General features: G+C 40.6%; 1 protein-coding gene and 1 long non-coding RNA gene across 4 annotated transcripts in view; one reads left to right on the top strand and one right to left on the bottom strand.

The window, feature by feature from the left end:
• LOC111538079 overlaps nucleotides 1-2,232 on the bottom strand; it is a 56,007-nt gene extending 53,775 nt beyond the window's left edge. For both annotated transcript variants that reach the window (XR_002730200.2, XR_002730199.2), the window contains exon 1: nucleotides 1,787-2,232. This is a non-coding gene — a long non-coding RNA (uncharacterized LOC111538079). The remainder of the gene's footprint in view (nucleotides 1-1,786) is intronic.
• On the top strand, nucleotides 1,072-25,095 carry UBE2J1 (ubiquitin conjugating enzyme E2 J1). Of its 2 annotated transcripts, XM_023205280.3 has the most exons (8): nucleotides 1,078-1,449; nucleotides 10,270-10,343; nucleotides 11,870-12,001; nucleotides 14,106-14,190; nucleotides 14,342-14,447; nucleotides 17,182-17,311; nucleotides 19,346-19,465; nucleotides 22,783-24,664. In XM_023205280.3, the coding sequence occupies exons 1-8, from the start codon at nucleotides 1,419-1,421 to the stop codon at nucleotides 23,059-23,061; spliced, it is 957 nt and encodes a 318-aa protein (XP_023061048.1). In that variant the 5' UTR covers nucleotides 1,078-1,418; the 3' UTR covers nucleotides 23,062-24,664. The 2 variants fall into 2 exon arrangements, with proteins under 2 accessions (XP_023061049.1, XP_023061048.1); XM_023205281.3 differs by lacking the exon at nucleotides 19,346-19,465 and having other exon boundaries at nucleotides 1,072-1,449; nucleotides 22,783-25,095.

Raw genomic sequence — 25,095 nt, forward strand, 5'->3', positions numbered from 1 at the left:
ACCCTTTCTATCCGCCCCACCTTCCCAACCCCTCCCTCCTTTCCTTTTGTAAGGTAGGTCCCTACTCCTTAAGTCTTTTGAACTCAGTCCTCTCTCGATCCCACACATTGGACAACGATGCTGGAAGTGTGTCCTTTGAAGTTTAACCTTTCATATTTGTATGCTTTCCCTCAAATTCAATGTAATTCCATTTTTTTGACAGCTTTTACATCTAAACAAACTAACCAAAAAACCCAAAACGCCTGCAATGCCTAAAACAGTGTCTTGCATCTAACACACTACCCAAGAAAAAAAAAACTGTTATGAATATCCAACTCCAGCCAGAGCCGTGACTCACGCCTGCAATTCCAATACTTTGGGAGGCCGAGGAGGGCGGATCACTTGAGTCCAGGAGTTCGAGACCAGCCTGGCCAACACGGTGAAACCCTGTCTCTATCAAAAATACAAAAAATTAACCGGGCGTGATGGCACACACCTGTGGTCCCAGCCACGCTGGAGGCTGAGGTGGGAGGATCGCTTGGGCTCGGGAGGTAGAGGCTGCAGTGAGCCAAGATCGCGCCACTGTACCCCAGCCTGAGTGACAGAGCGGTGACACCGTCTCAAAAAAAAAAAAAAAAAAAAATTCCTATTCCATTCCCTTATCACTGGCTTTCCCCCTCCTCATTTAACTCCCGCCCCCCGCAACAGCGACTGGATCTAAAAACAAAGCCCTTCCCAGACCCCGCAGGACCGCGCGCGGGCAGCCGGCAGCGGACACAGCTTTGCAGCCGGAGCCCGGCGCCCTCTCTGAGCTCTCCAGGGCCCGGGGATCCCGGACTTCGCCTACAGCGGGTAGGGCCGGAGCCGCTTCGCGCCGCGCCGTTCCTCGGTGAAACCCGCCAGCGCCTGGGGACGGACCCCAGAGGGTCTGGCGGAAGGTCGGTTTCCAGGGGCCGGGACGAGAGGACTAGGACGCCGCTCGCTCCTGCAGCTCCCCAAGCCGACTTCGCGGGGCCGGCGGCGGCTGGGTAGGGACTGACCGCCACGAAGCTACTGCCACGTCAGGGCAACTTCACAAATCCCGGACGAGGGCGAGTGACGCAAGCCGGGCGGCCGCGACGGGGCTGGGCCTGCGGCTACCGGAGGAGGCTGACCTCCAGCCCGGGCGCCGGGTTCAGCGACGCCCGGGCCGGCGCCGGTGCCTGCCAGGCACTCAGGGAGGCGGGGGCGCAGCGGAGGAGGCGGCGCCATCGCGAAGCCAGCGCCTCGCCAGCACTCAGCCTTGCCACCCGCCCGCAGTCCGGGCTGGACTGGGCGGCATTTGCCGAGGCTCCTCGGCCAGGCCCTGTCCGCCTGAGCTGCGCTGAGACCTGGGCAGCGGCCGCGTGGAGAGGAGGTGGCAGCTGCCCGGGAGGCCGGAGCCAGGCCAGCGACCCGCCATGGAGACCCGCTACAACCTGAAGAGTCCAGGTGAGCAGGGCTGGGGTCCCTGGGCGAGGAGGGCGGAGTGACCCTGGACTCCGGGGCGGTCGCCGCGGTCCCCTCACGTCTGGCGCCACTCGCGGCTCAGCTCCTGGTTTCGCGCTCTACGCGAGACCGCCGCCTGCCCGGGAAGTGCAGGCCGCAGGGCGGGGTGGCCGGGTAGACGCCCGCTGCCAATCCCCCGGCCGGCCAGCGCCCCGCAGCACCCAGCCTCCCCCGTTTCTCGTCTTCGCCCGGTCCCGTAGAGCTGGGTTAGAAACTCATCCCTGAGAACAGGTGTAAAGGTGATGTGGGTGGGCGATAGTCAACAACCCCCTCGCTGTACCTGCATCCTGAACACCGTCGTTAATTCCCTCCCCGTCGCTGTCACTGGACTTCTGTTAGCCGGCTGATTTACTCACATTTGAGGAGCTGGTCGTTTAAACATCCCATTTGCAGCACTTGGGCGAATACAATTACAGACATAAAGGAAATGTTCTGTAACTAAACCAGTTAACTGTAGAGCTAAAGCAAAACAAAACAAAAACAAAACAACAACAACAAAAAACACCTAGTTGAGCCCTGTTCTTGAGAGCTAACCTTGATTTTTGCCAGACTGGCTAATATGAAATATATCTGTCTTCAGTCGTAGCGATTCCTTTCCTGCATTTAATGATCCTGCTTTATTTACACAAGCAGTCCCAGCAATACTAGCCTTTACTTTCTGGTGCATTATAAAGATAAGCAACTAGCTTTCTCAGCTTAATGAAAAAGGCTTGAAATAATCATTGGATCCTCTAAATGGTATTTTTTCTATCTGTACCTTGACACATTTTGTCAGGAGGAAGAAACTCCACAGTTAACTCTGCATGATAAACTCTAGGGTATTAGTGATTTCACTAACTTTTGCGTTGCTTAACATTTCCTTCCAAAAAAAGCTGTTTCTCAGTAGGAATTAGCAAGACTAGCATCTTTTTGTAAAGAGTTGACATTGTGAATCTTTCGGTTTTTTGTAAGGTTTCAGAATATGCAAAAACCCCAGAAAAGCCTGAGGATATTGATTGGAGGGAGCTTTGTTAGCCTGAGTGCTGTCAGGCTAAGAAATGTCCTTAGGTGACCAAGTGTGTAGAATTGGTCATAATATTTTAGGGGCCACTGACTCCTTAAAAAATCTGATGAAGACCTGGCATGGTGGCACATGCCTGTAATCCCAGCACTTTGGGAGGCTTGAGCCCAGGAGGTGGAGAGCATGCTGCCTGACCAACATGGCGAAAGCCTGTCTCTACTAAAAACACAAAAATTAGCCGGGCATGGTGGTGGCGCACTTCTGTAGTTCCAGCCACTCGGGAGGCTGGGGCAGGAGGATGGCTTAACCCAGGGAGGCCGAGGTCAAGTGAGCCGAGATCGCGCCACTGCACTCCAGTGTAGGCAACAGAGCGAGACTCCATCTAAAATAACAAAAACAAAAACAAAAAAACAAAAACAAAAAGAACCCCCGGGTGGGGAAGGAGGAAGAAAAGACCAAAGAGAAAGAGGGAAAGAAAAGCTTAATTTTTAAGGTAGATGGTAAAATGATTGAATTCTTTACATTGTGGTAGATTTAACTAGAACTGTTTGGGTAAAAATGTATGATGGCTTCCTGGTCACATGGTTCCTTAGGACAGCAGAGGTGCTCAGTGAAAGGTCCAGAGGATAATGCACATGTGAGTAGTAGTGCAGTTTGGAATGGAGAACTGGTGGAACCCAAGAGATTGTTGTCAGAAAACATCACTCAATTTCGATAGGTTAGACTTAATACTTTGATGATAAGTTTTTAAAATTCTCCAGAATTTTGTACATTTCCAAAGTATGTCAACTATTGTCAGCTGGTTGAGCTTTGGTTGACATGCTTCTAACTGTGTCATAAATTGCTTCCTTTTTTTGGTTTCATTTCCTCAAAGATAGTGTTGCGGTTCTAAAAAAAAGAACAGTGCTTCTTAAAAATCTATTTTTGTTAATGTGTGAATTATTTAGAGTTCATGGAGAAGTTGAATTAGGTGAGATACGGGACTTATTGAAAATGCTGGGAGGCATCGTGAAAATACTTCCTTCCTTTGCTTTATTCTCAGTCCTGTGTTATTTTTAGAGTAGTTCCTGTGTGAAGGGGAGCAACTGAAAACTCCAATTTCCTGTGTATGGCAGGGTGCACACACACGTAAAACACCAACCAACCAGACAAACAAAAAACAACCACACAATCGGAGGGACATAATCTTTTACTCTTTATCTGATGTGGGATTGTCTTTGATGTATGAGTGGAAAGATTAAGTGAAGACAATACAGATAGTTGGTTAAGGGCCAGTGTACTAGCATGTGGATATAGTAAATTTGTTCATGTCATAGGTGGGGAAACCTTTTCCTTTATGGTTTTTTTTGGAATGGACTAGTGATTGTGGATAGAGCTGTTGTGTAGGATCACCTCAAAGCCTTTGACTAACCTGTCAGTAGTTGTCTATGGATCAGTTTACTTGACCCGTGTTTGGGTCTGCTCTGGCCAAGGAAGTAGGGTCTTATAGTACAAAGTAAGGAGATGTGTATAAAGTACCTTTTTTTGCAGCCTCTTCATCCGGGGGCCATTGACATGTGCAGCAGGTGATGGGAGTATAAGAGACTGGTGCAAAAGTACCCACTGCCTCCACCAGAAGTCTAAGAGTAACCTATGCATGCCATTGGTGTCAACTGCACCTTCACACTAATCCACTCAAGGTTTCATGTCCAACTCAGACCCTTCTCCTAAGCTATAGATACACAGAACTTATGGTGACTCAACATCTTCATCTTTATTTCCCATGAAGTGAAAAAAATATTTACAAGTATAAAGACGAAACTCATAGTTTTCTTCTCCTCCCCTAAACTTGCAGTTTACCCTAATATTTCATATCCCAGGGATAGACAGCACTCAGGCACCTATGAGAGTCATTTTTTATTTCTTGGTCAGCTTCCTTGCTCCATCCCTGCCTTGAAACACACAACTCAATACACACACACAAACACATATGTCGAATCAGTCACTGTTGTCGCCAGATCAGTTAAAACAAAAAATGATTACCCCTCAAATTGAAAAATTTTCAGTGGCTTTCTGATAGCTGTCGATAAAGTTCAAAGTAAACTGCTTAGCTTGGCCTAATGATTGACCCTGGCCTTCCTCACCAGCCTCATTGTCCACATTCTTATGCTCTTTTGCATTTTCTTTTCTTTTTTTTTTTTTTTTTGAGACAGGGTCTCCCAGCCTGGAGTGCAGTGGTGCCATCACAGCTCACTACAGCCTCAACCTCCTAGGCTCAAGCGATTCTCCCATCTCTGCCTCCCGAGTAATGGGGACCACAGGTGTGTGCCACCACGCCCAGCTAATTTTTATATTTTTTGTAGAGAGGAGGGTTTCACCATGTTGCCCAGGCTGGTCTCAAACGCCTGAGCTCAAGTGTTCCCTCCACTGTGACTCCCCAAAGTGGTGAGATTACAGGTGAGAGCCACTGCACCAGGCCTGCATTTTACCTATCCATTTTGCCTGAATGACTCTCCATCTGGAGTAGCTTTTCTCACTTACATGCTTTGGTTCCCGTTGGAACCTCTGCTTAGAATGCCTTCCTTTAAATCCATCTGAAATTCCTATAGTTCTTCAAGCTTCAAGCTTGTCTAGCTCCCCTAGGCAGACTAAAGTAGTTCCTATATATACTAGTACATATATACTTGGTCAATATTACCACTTGTGTTGTAATTATCTTCATGTCTTTCTCTGCTCAGTGTCATGGAAGACAAGAAGCAGGTCTTGGTCATTCTTTTATCTCCAACACTCAGACATTCTTTAAATGTTTGGTGAACTGATACCTTTGCAGGGTCCTCCTGGGCAGAAACATCACTCTGTAGGCATTTACTTAAGTACGTTCATTATGGGAGCAGGAAGAGGCAGTTAGGGAGCATGTAATTACAAGTGAGACAAACTTCATAAGAGGAAAAATACACTGTTATGATAGCATAGAGCAAGGAGACTCAACCTGGTCTCTAGGGCAGTGGTTTCTAAATCTAATCAGAGTAATTAATATACCTTAATATACCTGTCTCCTGAATTTCATTCATGCTTTGGGAATTGATAATATCAATTGCTTTTCAAGAGAAATCCATATATGGGACACAGTGGCCTGTAGAAGATCCTTTTATTGTTAGCTGGATACAAACCCCAATGTGAGCCTAGTGAGCTAGCCCCGGTGTGTGAAGAATGCTAATGCCTAGGCCCACAGCACCTAGAGCATAGCTCCAGAGTGCCCATGTGGCCTCTATAAGAATGAAGAACAAGAGCAGGCATCCAGGGGCCACCCTCTCATTTCCTGGCACATCTTATCTCACCCCAGAGAAAGGATTCCATGGAACAACCTTTCCAAGAGGTAGGAGAGGAGCTGGAATAAAAAAGTTTCCTCTCTAGCCGTGTAGCAGCAAGAGATGAAGTATCAGGAGGGGCAGACTATGCTGTAGCCCGGTTGCCAGGCAGCATTCTGAACCGCGACTGTTTCCTAACACTGATATTTCTCCTCAGGAGCCAGGGAGCCATACCATAAGGCCAGCGACATCTGCTGAGGCATGGTTTTGAGTTAGGAAGAATCACTGAGAAGGCCTTATATGCCAGTCCATTTTCAACCTTAATAACTCAGGGCCTGGGCAAGAAGGAGGTGTGAAAAGGAAAGGAGAATTTTCTGGAGAAATTATTGACTCTTAATTGACAGATTAAACATCGAGCCACAATCAGATCAAGTGACTTGTTCAAGGACTTAGAGCTACAAAATGTCAGAGTCAGAATTTTAATGCAGCTCTAAATCGAGTCCCTGTTCCTTTTCACTGAAGCATTCATAATATAGGTTATTTTTGGAAAAAATAGATTATGGAAACAAGAGACTAATCTCACCTCTTGGCTACATGCCCTTAGCTCTTACATGATATGTGCTTGAGTGACTTAGGAACTAATAAAATCAGCTGTTTAGTTGTTGAACCAATGATCGTTAATGATTGTTCCTTTACAGGATTGGTACAGATACATTCTTATAACAATTCTGACCCTTTATATATCTCTCGTAATACCCCGGTACAAGTTTTGAGTGTTTATCTTCTTCTTTCCTGTTTAGGTGAGCTGAGTAGGGGAGAGGCAGAGAAAATGTGATAAGGGTATAGAATGACATAAAATCTGACTTCAGCTTAATCATTATTGAGTTCAGCCAGTTGACAAAGAATGAAGGAAAAACAATCTTTTTGGCATCGCCAAACTAATTAACTTCATAACAGCTTCCGTAATTGTATTTCTATCTAATAATATTAACTTAAAGGCATGATAGGTTTATGTGGCTTGAAAGCAGGGTTTTCCATCCTTGTTCCATGGATCCCTTCAGGAGTGAAATGGAAGGATGGGGAGTAGATAGCCTGCAGGTTCTTCCACTGGCGTCTGCAACCAAAGCCGTCCTGGGGTTTTTGTTTCACCTATTGGGGTTCTCATTAAACTTTCTTTGAAGGAAGCATTTTGTTTTGTTAAGTTGCAAAATCATGGCCTTTAATTGGATTCTTAGAGCTATGTTGAGAGAAGATAGTAAAATGTAACTCAACTAATATTTGAGTGCTTACCATGTGCTAAGCCCTGAGGAGACTGTACTGCTACACTGTCATTACTATTGCTTAGCAGGAAAAACGGATATTAAAAAAGTAATTACAAGTGAGACGAACTTCATAAGAGGAAAAATACAGTGTTATGATGGCATAGAGCAAGGAGACTCAACCTGGTCTCTAGGGCAGTGGTTTCTAAATCTAATCAGAGTAATTCAGAGAGCATTCCTAGTCTCCACCCCTCCCTAGGAAGCCTCAGGGATTTTGATATGCCTAGATTGGAATCTCCAAGCACTGTTGGTTGGGTGGGGGGGGGGGGGGGGGGGGGGGGGCGACAAGGGAAGGTGTCGTAGAGACGTTCCTGATAAGTTACTTAAAGGTCTAGGGTAGCCAGACTAGATGGTGAGGTGGAGGATGGGGCCGGAGCAGCCTGGGCCCTGAGGAAGGTTGTATAGAAAGGCCAAGAGTGGAGGGGAGGTGAAGTGTGTTCAAAGAATTGACCAAAGCCCAGTCTCTAGACTTGGAGGGAGAGGGTGTCTCAGTATGTATATGTTTCAAATATAGCATTTATCATGCTGTTTTGTTTTGACTGCACCTCCCAGCCATAGGTCTTCAGTGACCAAAGCCATATTTTGTTGACGCATGAAGCTGTAGCATCTAGTACCTAGTAGGAACTCAATAAATAGTTGATGATCCACTGAACAAAGTCTCTGCATATAGGGACTTAGTTCAGAGTAAGAAATGGAAAAGAATATTAATAATTATGAAGTAGGATAGTAACTTAACATTTTTGGCCAGGCATGGTGATTCACGCCTGTAATCTCAGCACTTTGGAAGGCTGAGGTAGGAGGATTGCTTGAGACCAGCCTGGGCAAGACAGTGGGACCCCGGCTCTAGCCAGGCATGGTGGTTGGTGCATGCCTGTGGCCTCAGGTACTCGGGAGAGCAAGGTGGGAGGACCGCATGAGCTTGGGAGGTTGAGGCTTCAGTGAGTGAGCCGTGTTCGTACCACTGCCCTCCAGCCTGGAGGGTTTTGTTTTTTTTTTTTTTTTGAGACAGAATTTCGCTCTTGTTGCTCAGGCTGGAATCTAGTGGCACAGTCTCAGCTCACTGCAACCTCCACCTCCCAGGTTCAAGCGATTCTTCTGCCTCAGCCTCCCTAGTGGCTGGGATTACAGGCATGCGCCATCACGCCCGGCTAATTTTGTATTTTTAGTAGAGATGGGGTTTCACCACGTTGGTCAGGCTGGTTTCAAACTCCTGACCTCAGGTGATCCACCTGCCTCGGCCTCCCAAAGTGCTGGGATTACAGGCATGAGCCACTGCGCCCAGCCTTATTTATTTATTTATTAGATAGAGTCTCTCTCTGAAGCCCAGGCTGGAGTGCAATGGCACGATCTCGGCTCACTGTAACCTCCGCCTCCTGGGTTCAAGTGATTCTCCTGCCTCAGCTTCCCGAGTAGCTGGGATTACAGGCGCCTGCTACCATGCCTGGCTAATTTTTGTATTTTTAGTGTAGACAGGGTTTCACCATGTTGGCCAGGCTGATCTCGAACTCTTGACCTCATGTGATCCACTTGCCTCGGCCTCCCAAAGTGCTAGGATTATAGATGTGAGCCACTGCACCTGGCCTCAAATGAAATTTTATGCAAAAGTCCTGATACATACCAAACCGTTGTGGTTGTATACGTGTAGGGGTTGCTTCTCGGTTAGTCTCTCTCCCCATACCATTCCAACCTGTGCCTCTACACATTTTACTTTTATTATTACCTCTTCCTATTCATATCTACCTGGGTAGTTTCTACTGTTTTTTTTTTTTTTTTCACATGTCAGTACCTGACTCCTTTTCTTTTCCACCTGCTCTAAAGTTAGATGCCCAGCCTGTCCTCCCAGCATCTGGTGCACACCTCTCTTTTGAACTGCAACAGTGGTTGCAAACACAGTTTTGAGAAGCCTTTTTCCCTGGCTCAGCCATCCCACTGCAGTATCCTGACATGTTTTAGCACCAGAAGCTTGAGATGAGAGGGGTTGGGATCCAGAGCACATATCAAAGGATTGAATTTTGAGAGCCAATAGAGGACAAAGGGTGCAGATACAGATACGATTGTAGATTGTGATAGGCATCTGAGCAGCTCCTGCTAGCAGTCATTCATCAGGGAGATAAAAAGCTGGCTGCCATTAACTGAAACAGAGGAGAAATTAGACTAGGTGGAAAATAATCTTGGAGTGCTAGGTGGAAAGAGTAGGCTGAAGGCTTACTGGAGAAATGTGGGGATGGTAGGTGGCATTGTATCCCAGTAGAGGTTGTTGGTAATGACTCGTAATGGCATTACTGCACCAGACTCTCTGACTTTTTTTCCTCCTTTCAGTGATGCTCAGCTGTTTGGGTGTGGACACCAAATAAGATAGTTGGGTTGGGTCAGGCACAGTTGGATTTTATTAAGGGAGCATGACAGAGGGACTCCTAAGAGCCAAGGGTGTGGATAAAGAGGAAAATGAATATAAGTATAGGAGGGGTGAAGAAAGTTGTGGGGTCAGTGGACTGGAGGTTTTAGTGAAGCTGAAGAATCAGTTCAAGAAGGAATTTCATCAGGGCTATGGAGAGTCAGTGAATTCAGGGGAGAGTCCATTAATTTAATGCAAGATAGTGGATGGCAAGTACGAAGAGGTGGAGGATATAGGGGTGTTTCCTGTTCACTGAGCATGAGATCCAGATGATACATTTTTTGTTAATAAAGATATTTTAACAGGGTAGAGCCAAACTGCCTGTGTTGGAATCCCATCTCTGTCATTACTGTGTGACCTTGAACAAGTTATATAATCTCTCCGTGTCTCGGCTTCATCATCTGGAAAATGGGGATAAAAATAATACCTATCTAGTAATGTTATATTAAGGGTTAAATGAGTTATTAATGTCTGTAAAAGCACTTCAATAAATACCACCTTATAGGAAGTATGTATAAGTACTTATTAAATAAAAATAGTGTCTTCACTATATATTTAATATATAACTCTTTAAAGTGTTAATGCCTAGCAACTATTTCCTTCCTCTCCCCCTCTATTTATTCCCATCATCTTATAATTAAACCTTTGCCATATGCTCATTTGCACTAGTTCTGTACACATTTTTCATTAGGCTTGTAAGTCTGTGTTAATCATTCAGAAAAGTATATTTTAAATATCTCTATTTTATGAATTTTATTTTAGCTGTTAAACGTTTAATGAAAGAAGCGGCAGAATTGAAAGATCCAACAGATCATTACCATGCGCAACCTTTAGAGGTTAGTTTCTATCTCCATGTTCTTCATATGGATTTTTATACTTAAAACAAATTCTTTAAAATTGCTTTTCATTGCTTTGAGTCATTACAGATGTGTGTGATGTAGTCTGACATTTTATTCACTGTATTTCCTGAATATTTCATTAGCCATTCCAAATCACTTTAGAAGAAACAGATTTTGTGGTCTTTATAAGATGGGTGTCTGATGCTAAGTTGAGGTTAGATCTTTTTTTGTTTTTTTGATATGGAGTCTCGCTCGCTCTGTTGCCCAGACTGGAGTGCAGTGACGTGACCTTGGTCCACTGCAACCTCCGCCTCCCGGGTTCAAGCAATTCTCCTGCCTCAGCCTCCTGAGTAGCTGGGATTACAGGCGTGTGCCACCATGCCCGGGTAATTTTTGTATTTTTAGTAGAGACGGGGTTTCACCATGTTGGTCAGGCTGGTCTGGAACTCCTGACCTCGTGATCTGTCCACCTTGGCTTCCCAGAGTGCTGGGATTACAGGTGTGAGCCAGTGCACACAGCCGAGGTTAGATCTTGAGTCTGAGGGAGGGAAGGTGGAAAGAACCCCAGATACTTTACAGTTTGGAAGCCTCTTGATGGGTCTCCGTAGCTACTCAAGGCTTTTTGTACAAGCATCTCTACCTCTCTCAGTCTTCTCATTGTAAAAGGAGGGCATTTAAATATACTCAGGCAGGTTTTCATGGTAACAGTGGGAATAAAAATATAACTTAAGTGCAAGTATTTTGTAAGCTGAAAAGTATATGTTAACTGTAAGATGACATTAAATATATTAATATTACCATTTTATAAATAAGCTCTTAGGTATCTATAAGGAATAATTTTTAAAGATTTGTTAAAATAACCCAAACATAGTAATTTTTTGATTTTATAATTATCGTAATTTGCTATTCTTTTAAGTATTAATTTCTAATTTAAACCTGTAAGTTGTGAATATATAACACTCAGAAATTTTTAATGTGTTTATTTTTTTATTTTATTTTTTTTTGAGACAGAGTCTCGCTCTGTCGCCCAGGCTGGAGTGCAGTGGCCAGATCTCATCTCACTGCAAGCTCCGCCTCCCGGGTTTACGCTATTCTCCTGCCTCAGCCTCCCGAGTAGCTGGGACCACAGGCACCCGCCACCTCGCCCGGATAGTTTTTTGTATTTTTTTGTAGAGACGGGGTTTCACCATGTTAGCCAGGATGGTCTCGATCTCCTGACCTCGTGATCCGCCCATCTCGGCCTCCCAAAGTGCTGGGATTACAGGCTTGAGCCACCACGCCCGGCTAATGTGTTTATTATAAAAGATTTTAGCTCAATGGAACATGAAAGCTAGATTAAATAGCTTTCACTTATAAATTTAATTTATCACTTATATTCTCAAGACATCTCATACATTAGAAATTATACTAGCAATAATACAAAGCATTTAATTTTTCTTGCTTGGTAATATTTCTGATATTCAGATAAAATGATCAAACTTTTTAATATTATTAATTCCTTGTGGATTATTGTTTTTGTTCAGGATAACCTTTTTGAATGGCACTTCACGGTTAGAGGGCCTCCAGACTCCGATTTTGATGGAGGAGTTTATCATGGGCGGATAGTACTTCCACCAGAGTATCCCATGAAACCACCAAGCATTATTCTCCTAACGGTAAGAATTTTGGATTTTTAGAATGCTCGTGACTTAACTCTTCTTGGTAGCTGCAAAATATAGTAAGCAAATTATTTTCATTAAGAAATAATAGAACAGTATAATTTTGCTTTTGGGGTCCAGGCCCTGGGACTACAATTTTTTTCCTCCAAAATAATTCCTAGGAAGCTGGTGCATCTGAGAAGTAAAGATGATACAACTGAATGCATAAATGTCACATCATGGTTGTTAGGATTCGATGAATTAATACATGCAAAGCGCTGGGCATACACATCTGGCACTTCATAAGTACTCACTAAAGGTTAGCTAATGTTATTGTACCTTGTAATCACATTGTCTCTCTCAACTTCCCACCTTTCTTACACTCTCTTTCTCAGTTTTCTCATCTTTGCAAAGAGAATAATGATTCTTACCTCACTGAGTTTATGTGGGATGAAAAGTATCAATATCTTATTGTATAGCTCTTAGAATAGAGTCTGACACAGAGTATTCAATAAGTGTTAGCATTATTATTACCATTTATGTCTCAGAATTTCTCTCTTTCTCTCCAACTTTACATGTCTTTTCTTCATGCGAAGGAAAACTTCTTTTTTTTTTTAGAGACACGGTCTTGCTCTGTTGCCCAGGCTGGAGCGCAGTGGCCCAATCATAGCTCGCTGTAGCCTCAAACTCCGGGGCTCAAGCAATCCTCCCACCTCAGGCTCCTGAGTAGCTGGGACTATAGGCACATGCCACTGTGCCCAGCTAATTAAAAAGCTTTTTGGTAGAGACATGGTCTCATTGGTCTTGAACTACTGGCCTCAGGCAATCCTCCCGTCTCAGCCTCCCAAAGTGCTAGGATGACAGGAGTCACCATCATACCCGGCCAAGGAAAACTATTGATCTAATTCCTCTTTAATTGTTAAGCTTTTCTTCTCTCATTTCCTTTAATTTTAACTATGTTTAATTATCCCCTAACCTTGAAAGAAGCAAAAACAAACACAAAAACCTTTCCCTGTATCTGTTACCACTTTAAGCTGTGCCTGTTTTTCTCTTTGGTAACCTCCAAGGCATCCTTTCTCTAGTGTAGCCTGCTGGAGTCCACCTTCCACACATAGTGCCCTGTTGAAACATGAAACTACACCAATCTCAGAGATCAGTTTGAGAAATCTCACTGCTTCTTCTCAGTCTTCATCCTGTTCTATCTAAGTTAAACATCTGACCCACATGGAGTAGCAAATGGTGAAACAACAGGTATTGATCAATAAATACCAAATTAATGCTGCTTTTACCTCTATTTTGTATAACAGAGAGAGCATTTGTTTAAGAGCCAGTAGGCCTAGATTCTGACTGGTGCTCTTTCCATTACACTATGGGTGGGTTACATAATGTCTTTAAAATTCAGTTTTCTCATCAGTCAAAAGGAATTTTGTGTTTGGTAATTGTAATCACACCATAAAGTACCTGACATATAGAAGCTGCTTAACAAGTATTAGCTGATACTCCTCTCTTCTTCTTTTTTGTTTTTTTCTTTTCTTTTCTTGGGGACAGGGTCTCACACTGTCACCCAGGCTGGCATGCAGCAATGCAGTCATGGTTCACTGTGGCCTTGAACTCCTGGGCTCAAGCAGTCTTCCTGTCTTAGCCTCCCAAGTAGGTAGGACTAGAGGCACACGCCACCCCTCCTGGCTAATTTTCTTTCTTTCTTTTTTTTCTTTTTTTGTAGACAGTGTCTCACTAGGTTGCTCAAGCTGGTCTTGAACTCCTGGCCTGAAGTGATCCTCCCACCTCAGCCTCCCAGAGTGCTGGGATTACAAGCGTGAGCCACTTCCCTGGCCAGTAAAACTTTATGTGTTAATTATTTAGATTTCAGTTGTGCAACTCAGTTTCAAAAGGTGCTGTAAAACACCTTCTAAAAACAGCTTTTATTATTCAGCATCCAACAAGTATTTTTGGAGTCTATAAGGACCAAAAAATCTGTGCCCCATTAGAGGTTACATTTTTAAAAAAAATCTTTTTAAGATAATCTCTAAAATTATTATATATAAATAGTATATTTTTACTTAGAAAGTATAAACATTAAACACATGTATTTAATTTTCTAAATGTATTGTTTATTCCTCAGGCTAATGGACGATTTGAAGTGGGCAAGAAAATCTGTTTGAGCATCTCAGGACATCATCCTGAAACTTGGCAGCCTTCGTGGAGTAGTAAGTGTTAATTTATAGTGAATATAAATCTCTTATAACTTCAGTCAATTCATAGTTATGAAGTATAATACTCTCTTTTTTTTCTTTTTCCAGAATAAACCCAGTTGCTTTTACAAAGCAATTTAGATTGATATTTACTTTTTTATTTCAGTAAGGACAGCATTATTAGCCATCATTGGGTTTATGCCAACAAAAGGAGAGGGAGCCATAGGTTCTCTAGATTACACTCCTGAGGAAAGAAGAGCACTTGCCAAAAAGTAAGTTTTGCATTTCATTCTTGTTGAGGTCTGAATGGTATTCAGGGTAATGGCTATTAGGAGGTAGGGCCTGCCTCTTACTGTGTGACTTACTTTCTGAGTGACTGTAGCTACAGGATCTTATCTCAGTTTTGCTCTTTTAGAAATTCAGTTGTAATAATTTCCTTGGAGTGACCAGAATCTAAGTAATTTATTTAATGCTATCTAGTCTTAAAAAGTAGTTGATACTATTTCACTATTTTTTTAATACAGTGGGAGATATATTCTCCTGGAAAACAATACCAGTCATTTGTTTCCACTTATATGGAATTACAGATGGAAAAGAACCAGAGCAATTATTTGTAGCTTTCCACAAGATTACAAACCCCTTGAGGGCTGGGAGGGAATCCATTTTATCCATCTTTGCATCTAGCTCATAGCAAGTGCTTAATAAGTGATCTGGAATAAAGCAAAAGAGATTTTCTTTATCAAGTTGTGATTGCCCAGTGGCAGTCACAAACAGAGAAGTGATGCCTTCTCTGGTTTTTTCAGGTGCAGGTGCATTTTTGTCTATATAACCAAGATCAGTTCTTCTGTTCAGAGTAGCCCCTCTTTGAGTAGCGCTGATACCTGATTTTTGATGTTGATAATTTTTCTGCTCTGGAGTCTGCTGCCTACCACCCTTCAGACATATTATGCTAATTAAATTATAGCATATTTTACCCTAGCACACCCCAGAGTAGGCCCTCCACAGATATTTGCTAAATCAAATAGTTAGATCGTAGCATCTGGAAGATTTGGTAGACTTCTTGGTCTTATAAGCAACTTTTCTTTTCAAATCTTATTTCCAAACTCTGGGGATGTACTTTGTTTGTACAACTCTTGATAGATTACACTATGTACTTTGAATACATAGTATTTGTTTTCATTCAATTTAGATGCTTTTATCCATTTGATTTCATGTGCAAGGTAAAAACAAAACAAAACAAAACTGGAGTTCTTGTTCTTCTAGGCTTCTCACTATGTATTCTAGATTCTCACTCTATAATAGAAACCTTTTAAAAAATTGTTTTGGGCTGGGTTTATGGTGGCTGACACTTGTAATCCCAGCACTTTGGGAGGCCAAGACAGGTGGATTGCTTGAGTTCGGGAGTTTGAGACCAGCCTGGGTAACATGGTGAAACCCCATCTCTACAAAAAAATACAAAAATTAGCTGGGCGTGGTGGTGCGTGCCTGTAGTCTCAGCTACTTGGAAGATTGAGGTGGAAGGATTGCTTAACCTGGGGAGGTTGAGACTGCAGTGAGCCATGATTGTGCCACTTCACTCAAGCCTGGGGGACAGAGGTGAGACCTTGTCTCAAAAAAAACAAAGAGATTTTGTATTCAACCAAGGTAGTGTGCTACCACTGTAGATAAACTAATACATTCAAAATAAACACTCTCCTTAAGTTTCATCTGACTCAGTTAAAAGTGAATACATTTTGAAGCAAATAATTTGTATATAACCAATTATCAAAGGCGTGTGGACAACAGTGCCACTTCTGGTAAAACAAGAAATACTCATCAATAAATACTAAATTAGGCAGGGCACAGTGGCTCATGCTTGTAATCCCAGCACTTTGGGAAGCCGAGGCAGGAGGATCACTTGAGCCTAGGAGTTCCAGACCAGTCTGTACAACATAGGGAGACACTATCTCTACAAAAAAAAAAAAAAATTAGCTGGGCGTGGTGGCACACACCTGTGGTCCTAGCTACTTGGGAGGCTGAAGAGGCTGAGGTGGGAGGATCATTGGAGTCTGGGAGGTTGAGGCTGCAGCAAGCCATGATTGCACCACTGCACTCCAGCCTGGGTGATAGAACGAGGAGACCCTGTCTCAAACAAACAAACAAACAAACAGAAAAACTAAATTATTGCTACTTTTACATATATTTTGTTTATATGATATTTCATAATTTTAAATAGCATGTTCTTTAAGACCTAAGGTTTTTGAATTTATAGAACTAGAAGTACTATGAAAAACAATTTTTTAAAAAGAAGTTCAACAATATAACAATATATATTTTTATATATGATGCATGTTTACTTTCAGTAATTCATATCCTCATATGACTCTTATAAACTTCAAGGAAGTTTTGACTATATCTGGAATACAAAGGGAAAAATGGAAAGACAAATATATTTTAGAAAATAGTCTAGTTAACAGATATATCCTGAGTCTCTACTTAATATATAATCAGTAATAAATTAAGTCTTTGGATTTTCTTCAAGTTCTCCCAAGTCTTTCAAGTTATACTCTATTTGTGAGGGTTTTTTTTCTAGAAATATCTGTAAATTCTATGTTTAATTGGTTTCTTTACTGCTTTATATCTATTTCTGCTAACGGATAATTTGATCTTGTTAAAGGACTTTTTTCACAGCCTTAAAATAGTTTTGTTATATGTGATCTCAAGGACTGTACAATAGACAATTTTCTCATTGTACAGATATAAAACTTATTTTTCTTTAGATAGTTTATTGGAAAAAATACGATCTGAGCCCTGCATTTTTTTAAAGCCAGCCTAAGATTTACTTGTCCAGGACTATAATTATTACATTAATTGTCTAATTAATAGCATGTGGATAAATGTGATGTGGAATTTTCCAATGTTCCTTTCTTTTAAGTTTAATGATTCAGCATTTGAGTGTCTCAGTGAGAGGGAATTAAACATTTAACTATTTGATTTATTTTCATTTAAAAAATTGTTTTCTACCAGATCACAAGATTTCTGTTGTGAGGGATGTGGCTCTGCCATGAAGGATGTCCTGTTGCCTTTAAAATCTGGAAGTGATTTGAGCCAAGCTGACCAAGAAGCCAAAGAACTGGCTAGGCAAATCAGTTTTAAGGTACTATAAATTCTTAAATAAATTCTAATCTTGTAGCCCTTTTGTTTACTGCTGGATTCTGCATAGAAAGGAAAGCAATGCAATTCTATTACAATATAACATTTGCAAATGTTTTTCTTTTTTCATTTTTTCAAAAAAATTTCTGTGGTTACATAGTAGGTGTATATATGTATAGGGTACATGAACTGTTGTAATACTGGCATGGAATTTTTTTCTTATTACAGAATTCCTAACTACATTCATGAAAGCTTTATAGCATAGTGAGTGAATAAAACTTGAACTCTGGTATACAATGCCAGGGTTCAAATCCCAGCTCTGTTGCTTAGTAGTAGTATGATGTCAGACATATTAATTAACCACTCACTTTGTGCCTTTTTCTTATTTATAAATAATAATGGTACCTATATCATAGGATTGTTGTGAGGATTGAACTAATAAATGTAATACATGGGTTGCATTCAGAACTGTCCCTGGTGCTTAATAAATTCTAGCTATTATTACAGAAAATATAGATAATAAGAAGAAAATGATGGCTGGGCATGGTGGCTCACCCCTGTAATCCCAGCACTTTGGGAGGCCTAGGTGGGCGGATCACCTGAGGTCAGGGGTTCGAGACCAGCCTCAACATGGAGAAACCTCATCTCTACTAAAAACACAAAATTAGCTGGATATCATGGTACAAGCCTGTAATCCCAGCTACTTGGGAGGCTGAGGCAGGAGAATTGCTTGAACTTGGGAGGCGGAGGTTGCAGTGAGCCGAGATCGCACCATTGCACTCCAGCCTGGGCAACAAGAGTGAAACTCCGTCTCAAAGAAAAAGAAAAAGGAAATGACGTTCATAATCCCACCCTCAAGAAATAGCTACTGTTAATTTGGCATCCCTCCCATATATCCCTTTTTTCTGTGTATGTTTTACCCAACCATAGGATTATATAGTATTTTAACACTTTGAGTATTAAATATTTAATTATTGAAAATATTGGCTGGATGCGGTGGCTCACACCTGTAATCCCAGCACTTTGGGAGGCCGAGGCAGGCAGATCACGGGGTCAGGAGATTGAGACCGTTCAGGCTAACACAGTGAAACCCTGTCTCTACTAAAAATACAAAAAATTAGCTGGGTGTGGTGGTGCACGACTGTAATCCCAGCTACTTGGGAGGCTAAGGCAGGAGAATCGCTTGAACCCAGGAGGCGCAGGTTGCAGTGAGCCAAGATGGTGCCACTGCACTCCCACCTGGTGACAGAGCGAGACTCTGTCTCAAAAAAATATAAATACATACATACATACATATATAAAGTATTAAGTATTTAATCCTCCTGGAATTTAATTAGCTGCACAGACAGAAATGTCAACCTGCATTAAGCAGCATGCTCTCTCCTCCGCCCTGTCCACTTCTCTATGGACTGTCTGTCTTTCCAGGTCCAGTTCCCTTCTCTTTTATTGTAGTGCCTGGAGGAGGAGTAGCTCAGAACATGAGGATTCCTATTACACTTAAAATTACTTCTGAAAAATCTCAGGACCAAATGTGTTTTGTACATGAGAATTTTTCAGACTTAAGAAAAGATCTTACTATACCATATATTAACTAACCTGCCGTGTGATCTGGGGCAGCACCTCATAATCAAAGCCGTTAGGATTTCCTCAGCAAATCTGAGAATATTACATTAATGTGGGATTAATGTTTACACTAATGTGGGATAAAGACTATTTATAGCTTCACATCAGCTCCTATCAGGCTTTGCCTAAAATTTACCAAGGAAACCTTGAGTTTTGAGAGCTTTTTAGCATTGTGGACTGTGAACCATGGGTGTTAGTTTTGTCCCTTATCAAGTAACAGCTTCTTGAGAACAGGTGTTGTTTATGCTTGTTCCTATGATACTTAGTACAGCGTTGGACACAAGAGTGCTCAGTGCTTAACTGCCTGATAATAGATGTTCAACTAGCAATTAAATCCAACAGAGGGGATTTAGCAGGTTGTAGATTGTGTATGTTTCCTATTGTAACATTGCTCTTGGGCCTATCTTGTTTATAGGCAGAAGTCAATTCATCTGGAAAGACTATTTCTGAGTCAGACTTAAATCACTCTTTTTCACTAACTGATTTACAAGATGATATACCTACAACATTCCAGGGTGCTACGGCCAGTACATCGGTATGGCTCTTATCTTTCAATATATATGTATGTCTCTATCATTATCATTGTTTGCAATAGGAGGAGAAGATCCTAGATCAAATATCTGAAAAATTTGGTTCTCTTAACAACTGGATTCTAACTCATCAGTCCCTCTAATGAATTATATTATGTTGAGCAAGTTGTTCATGGCCTCAGTTTTCTTTTTTTGTTAAATGGGGCTGGATTAAATAATTTTTGTCTTGTCCCTCCAGAATTCTATGATGGTCTGAAAAGTTAATTTTAATATAGTGTTAGACTCTGAATAAAACAAAATATCCATATGTTAGCCACTTTCTAAATCGACACTATTTTTGGCAGGATTGTTCAGCTGCATTAAGGTACTGACTTAATAAAGTCCTAGAGCCAAAAATTTGCTTTAGACTTGCTCTGTCCAACACAGTAGCCACCAGCCACATGCAGCTGTCTATGTTTAAATTTAAATTAATCAAAATCAAGTAAAATTTAAAATTCAGTTCCTCAGTCACACTAACCACATTTCAAGTGCTCCATAGCCACATGTGGCTAATGGGTACCACATTGGACAGTGTAGACATAAACATTATTATCATCACAAAATTCTGTTGGACAGTGCTACCTCGTATATAGTAAGTGTCCAGTAAATAATTGTTGAATAAAAGAATAAATGCTATGGGTGTTGTTAGTTGTGCCTGTTGTTTAAGAAATTGATTGGCCTAGGTGATCAGAGAGTGACTTTAAAAATATGACCGGATTGGTGCCAAAGAATTAGGATTATGGGGAAAAAATGATTTTCCTTCCTATATTTAAAAGATGAACTGTCTTTTGAAGTCTTTTTGGTAACAGATTGTTTGGTTAAGTAGTCACATCTTTTTTGTTGTTGTTTCTCCATTTTATTGAAGACTTTAAAGGGTGAGGGAAAATTGAAATAGAAGTTGCTTTACCCAGCAAATAGTATTTGCTTTACCCAGCAAATAACTTACATAAAGTGGGACTGAATAGTCTTGAGTGAGTCTCTCCTGTTCAGAGAATAAGCTGGGCAGAGATAAGTTGGTTGAAGAAGAACAGGGTAGTAGTCTAGGGGGACTGAAGATGGAGGTCCGAGAAAAAAGTGTGTTAGGATGAGTTTAAATCATTTTTATGTGATCTCAGTGTAATTTTATGAATCGCAGGGGAAAATAATGAATTAATTTTAAAGTCAATATGTTTTAGTTCAAAATATTTTAAAAACTTTCTAATTACTTTTTATTTCATAGTTTTTTTTTTTTTAATAGAAGCATTCTATTACAAAAAGGAAGGTGGTAATCTTTTTTCACCTTTTAGGACAGCCTCTTAATGTTTGTGATGTATTTAAATCTTTTGTGTATTTTCAATCTATGTTAAGTTCCCTTGTTACATATTCCAGTTATACTTATTCCAGTTGTAATTTACTTTGTAATTATTTATTGTCTATCTCATTTCCCAGAATGTAAGTTCCGTGAAGATCAGGGGTCTCTTTCAACTTCTCCACTGTATCCCCAGTGCCTGGCTTAGTGCCTTGTATATAGTAGATTGTCAGTGTTTATTTGTTGATTGAATGAATGAATCTTAGGATTGGTACTTTTAAAATATGGTAGGAATATAATTAAATAAATCAAGAAGTTTAAGTAAATTAGAGTGTACAAATAATGATGTTATTATAGTAGTATTTCTCACTTTGATTTAATACATAAAACTTAGAATTCTTGTTCATAGACATAGGTCATTAATTGAGACCATTTTTGGTTAAAATACCAACAAGCAATAAATTGTCTACAATTGCAAGTTAAGTTTTTAATTATATTTACATATAAACTCTCTCAGAGTATGATTATATAATTTGACCACTATGAAAGTAACTGAAACCTGGTTTGGCTAAGGGTGGTTATTTTACATTAAGTGTAATATAAATTAATTGAGATGTTATACCTCAAATCCCAGATAAGCTATGATTTTTTTTTTTTTTTGTTAGCCTTGAGGAGAGGCAAGAGATTGCCAAAACTCTAAATACAGCAGATAATATCAGACCATCTGTTGCTTTTTGATGCAGATATTTTAGCATCAAAAAGCAATGGGAAATGTAGAAATGGGAAAAACACTGATGGCAGTTTTGTTTTTGCAGTCTGTCAGGTTTTTTCCTTTTCCCAGGGCAGGGATCGAGGTTCTGAATAAGCCATTTCTTTTTATATTAAAAAGCAAAACTCCCTCACACATGCTGGTCATTCTAGGTTATTATGGAAAAATTTGTATATATAAATATATATATATCACTAGGGACAACTAAGAATGTGATTTTTTTTTTTTTTTAAGAGAGAGTCTCGCTCTGTTGCTCAGGCTGGAGTGCAGGCATGTGCTCATAGCTCACTGAAGCCTCAACCTCCTGAGCTCAAGTGAGCCTCTTGCCTCAGCCTCTCAAGTAACTAGGACCACAGGTGGGCATGACCACACCTGGCTAAGTTTTAAAATTTTTCTGTAGAGATAGTGTCTCACTATGTTGGCCAGACTGGTCTCAAATGCCTGGGCTCAAGCAGTCCTCCTGCCTCAACCTCCCAAAGTGCTATATGATTGTTTTAAATAGGAAAAAATTTAGAATTTTATAATATCAAGGCACTTGATTTTTAGTCAGTGATATACCATCCGAAAGGCATCTGAGGCTGGGCACATTGGTTCACGCCTATAATCCCAGCACTTTGGGAGGCCAAGGCAGGAGGATCGCTTGATCCCAGGAGTTCAAGACCAGCCTGGGCAATGTAACAAGATCCCATCTCTTAAAAAAAAAAGATTAAAAAAAAGAGACAAAAGGCATCTGACATTTTTAATTAAATTAAACATTATATGTATATAAATATTTTCATTAAGTGTATGTGTTAACATATCATCTACAGTCAATGTTTTAAGGGATTGTTTTTCTAAATATATTAATAAAACTATTAAAAGGTCAAAAAGCTGTCCTAAGTTATGACTTCCCGCCACCTCACCCGGCTAGTTTTTTGTATTTTTAGTAGAGACGGGGTTTCACCGTGTTAGCCAGGATGGTCTCGATCTCCTGACCTCGTGATCCGCCCGTCTCAGCCTCCCAAAGTGCTGGGATTACAGGCTTGAGCCACCGCGCCCGGCGACTTTTTTAAAAACCTAAATGTAGATACCCCCCCAAGGGATATATTATTAGTAACAATCATTCTTGGTAGTGGTGCCCTTAGTCATATGTTGTCCTCTGAGATTCTGTGTATTCTTGGATAGATAACAAGTATATTTACAAACTTATTTGCCAGTTTCAAACAAAGTTTCTTAAAATTTCCTAGTATGGAGTCCAGAATTCCTCGGCAGCATCCTTTCATCAACCTACCCACCCTGTAGCTAAGAATACCTCCATGAGCCCTCGACAGCGCCGGGCCCAGCAGCAGAATCAGAGAAGGTCTTCTACTTCACCAGATGGAATCCAGGGCCGCCAGCCAAGAGACACCCATACTGATCATGGCGGATCAGCTGTACTGATTGTCATCCTGACTTTGGCATTGGCAGCTCTTATATTCCGACGAATATATCTGGCCAATGAATACATATTTGACTTTGAATTATAATATTGTTTTGTGACTTAAGAGCTGTGACTCAACTGCTTCATTAAACATTCTGCATTGGGTATAATCTAAGAATTGTTTACAAAAAAGTTATTTTGTATTTACCCTTCATTCCTTTTTTGATCCTTATAAGTTTAGTATAAATATATCTAGACATTCATACTATGTCTAGCAGTTATGTCCTGCTTAAAGGGACCGGAAGTCAAAGTTCCTTGTTTCATTAGTTGATCTGCTTTGCAGGGAAATAACTTGTTTTTTCTCATGCTTCACCTTCTTTTTATGTACATTTGTAATACTTTCCTATATAGCTCTTTGAAATTTTTGGATAAAAGATGATGTTTTAAGTTCCAGTGAGTATTACTAGTTACTCAATACTACTTATTGAGTACACTGTTTCTACGTATGTAGAATGTATAGGGATAGAAGAGTTGAAAAGGGAAAGCAAAACTCAAGTAGCTTCCTTAAAATGTCATTTATAGGAGATGTTTATGGGATTGCTCATTCTGTGACTTTATTTGTGTCCTAAACATTCTTCAGTGAAAATAATTTTATTTCAGTCAAACATTTATGAGGAAATGAGATCACATCTTTGTCACTGGATGCTACTTGAAGAGGGAGTACTTTGTAACCACTTTGATATGCTGTTATCATCACTGCCCCCGCCCCTGCTGCCATACCCACACAAGTTTAAAAAGAAATAAAACAGTCTTCCATAGATTTTTGTTTAAGGAAGAAAGGGCCCAAACCAGGAGATGCTTGGTTTTCTTCCAGAAGTTAAATGGGGGGATCTTAAGATTTGAATGTTTGCTCTGCTTTGAAATGTATGTCTTTTGGGATGTATTATATGCCTAGCTTTATAATCAGTATAAATTTTAATTATTCCAGGAATATGCATCATATTGAAATATTTCATGTACTATTTTAATAGAAAACCTCAGGGCCCAAGTAACAGTGATAGAAGTTAGAAAAACCTTTACTTAGAATTGTCCACCTAGTCAGAGCCCAGGAAGGAATTTTCAGTGGAAAAATCAATGTATAACTTAGTTCTAGCTAGCTCCACAAGTAGATAATAATATCATCACAATGGCTGGTGAGACCATAGAATCACAGAAAAACGTTGCCTTCAGCATGTTCAGTTCGCAGCACTGAGGGCACTCTTGAGGGTGTTGTTAATGAAGACTTAATTTTTAAATACAGGTAGTTCCAAGCTTTCAAATAGGTTATGCTCCAAAAGTGTTATTTGTAAGTTAATTTTTTTACAAGTCAGACAATGTTGGAATGGTATTTAGGTTCTAGATCAGTCCACGAAAGTTAGCCCATATATATATCTTGAATAGTATAGGGGAGGGTATTCATAAAGTCCTTACGTGGTTTTAACTAAGTGAAATTATGGACAAGAGAAATAATTTGAAAAATCATTTTAAAGGCAAATTTAATTTTTACTCCTGTTTATGGAACGTTCATTCTATTAACTGTCAGACACAATTTCTGTTTTCATCTGAGAGACAACTTTCCTTTATTTCTACATCTAAACTAAGAACATATTGTACACTATTATATAATACAGAATTGTCTTAAACTTTAATAAATTTTCATTTTAAAAGTGTTTACATATTATTTTTTATATCTGTAGCTGAATTTGTTAAAGTCTAAAAAGCTCAAGGACTTTATGAAGATCTCATTATATGAGGAAAATCATAGGTTACCATTTTATAACTTTATTGCTGTAAGAAAATACATTCTAAAGTCTTGATTTGAAACATATTAGAAACCTTGGTTCATTATGCTCAGTGGTCTCCTAGCAAGAAGTCACTGACCCAGCTGGGAAAACCAGGTAGCGTCATAGGAGAAGAAAGAAATCCCCACCACCTCAACCTCTGCTGAGATTGTGTGCTAGAACAGTCTTCCCTCCATTTCCCCTCAGTCAAACTTGAGCCAGCCTCTGGATGGATGTGATCTTGTTGCACGTTTCCATGGGATGTACCTATACTTTAAGCCAATCCTGCTGCATTCACTGCTAAGTTAAAAAAAAAAAAA

Source organism: Piliocolobus tephrosceles, chromosome 5 (assembly GCF_002776525.5).
Source record: "Piliocolobus tephrosceles isolate RC106 chromosome 5, ASM277652v3, whole genome shotgun sequence".
NCBI lineage: Eukaryota > Metazoa > Chordata > Mammalia > Primates > Cercopithecidae > Piliocolobus > Piliocolobus tephrosceles.

Excerpts from the sequence above, each read along its gene's own strand:
- UBE2J1 (XM_023205280.3), top strand. The coding sequence starts at position 1,419 with ATGGAGACCCGCTACAACCTGAAGAGTCCAG. Across the intron at positions 10,344-11,869 it reads ACCATGCGCAACCTTTAGAG|GATAACCTTTTTGAATGGCA; the intron begins GTTAGTTTCTAT and ends GTTTTTGTTCAG. Across the intron at positions 14,448-17,181 it reads AGAAGAGCACTTGCCAAAAA|ATCACAAGATTTCTGTTGTG; the intron begins GTAAGTTTTGCA and ends GTTTTCTACCAG.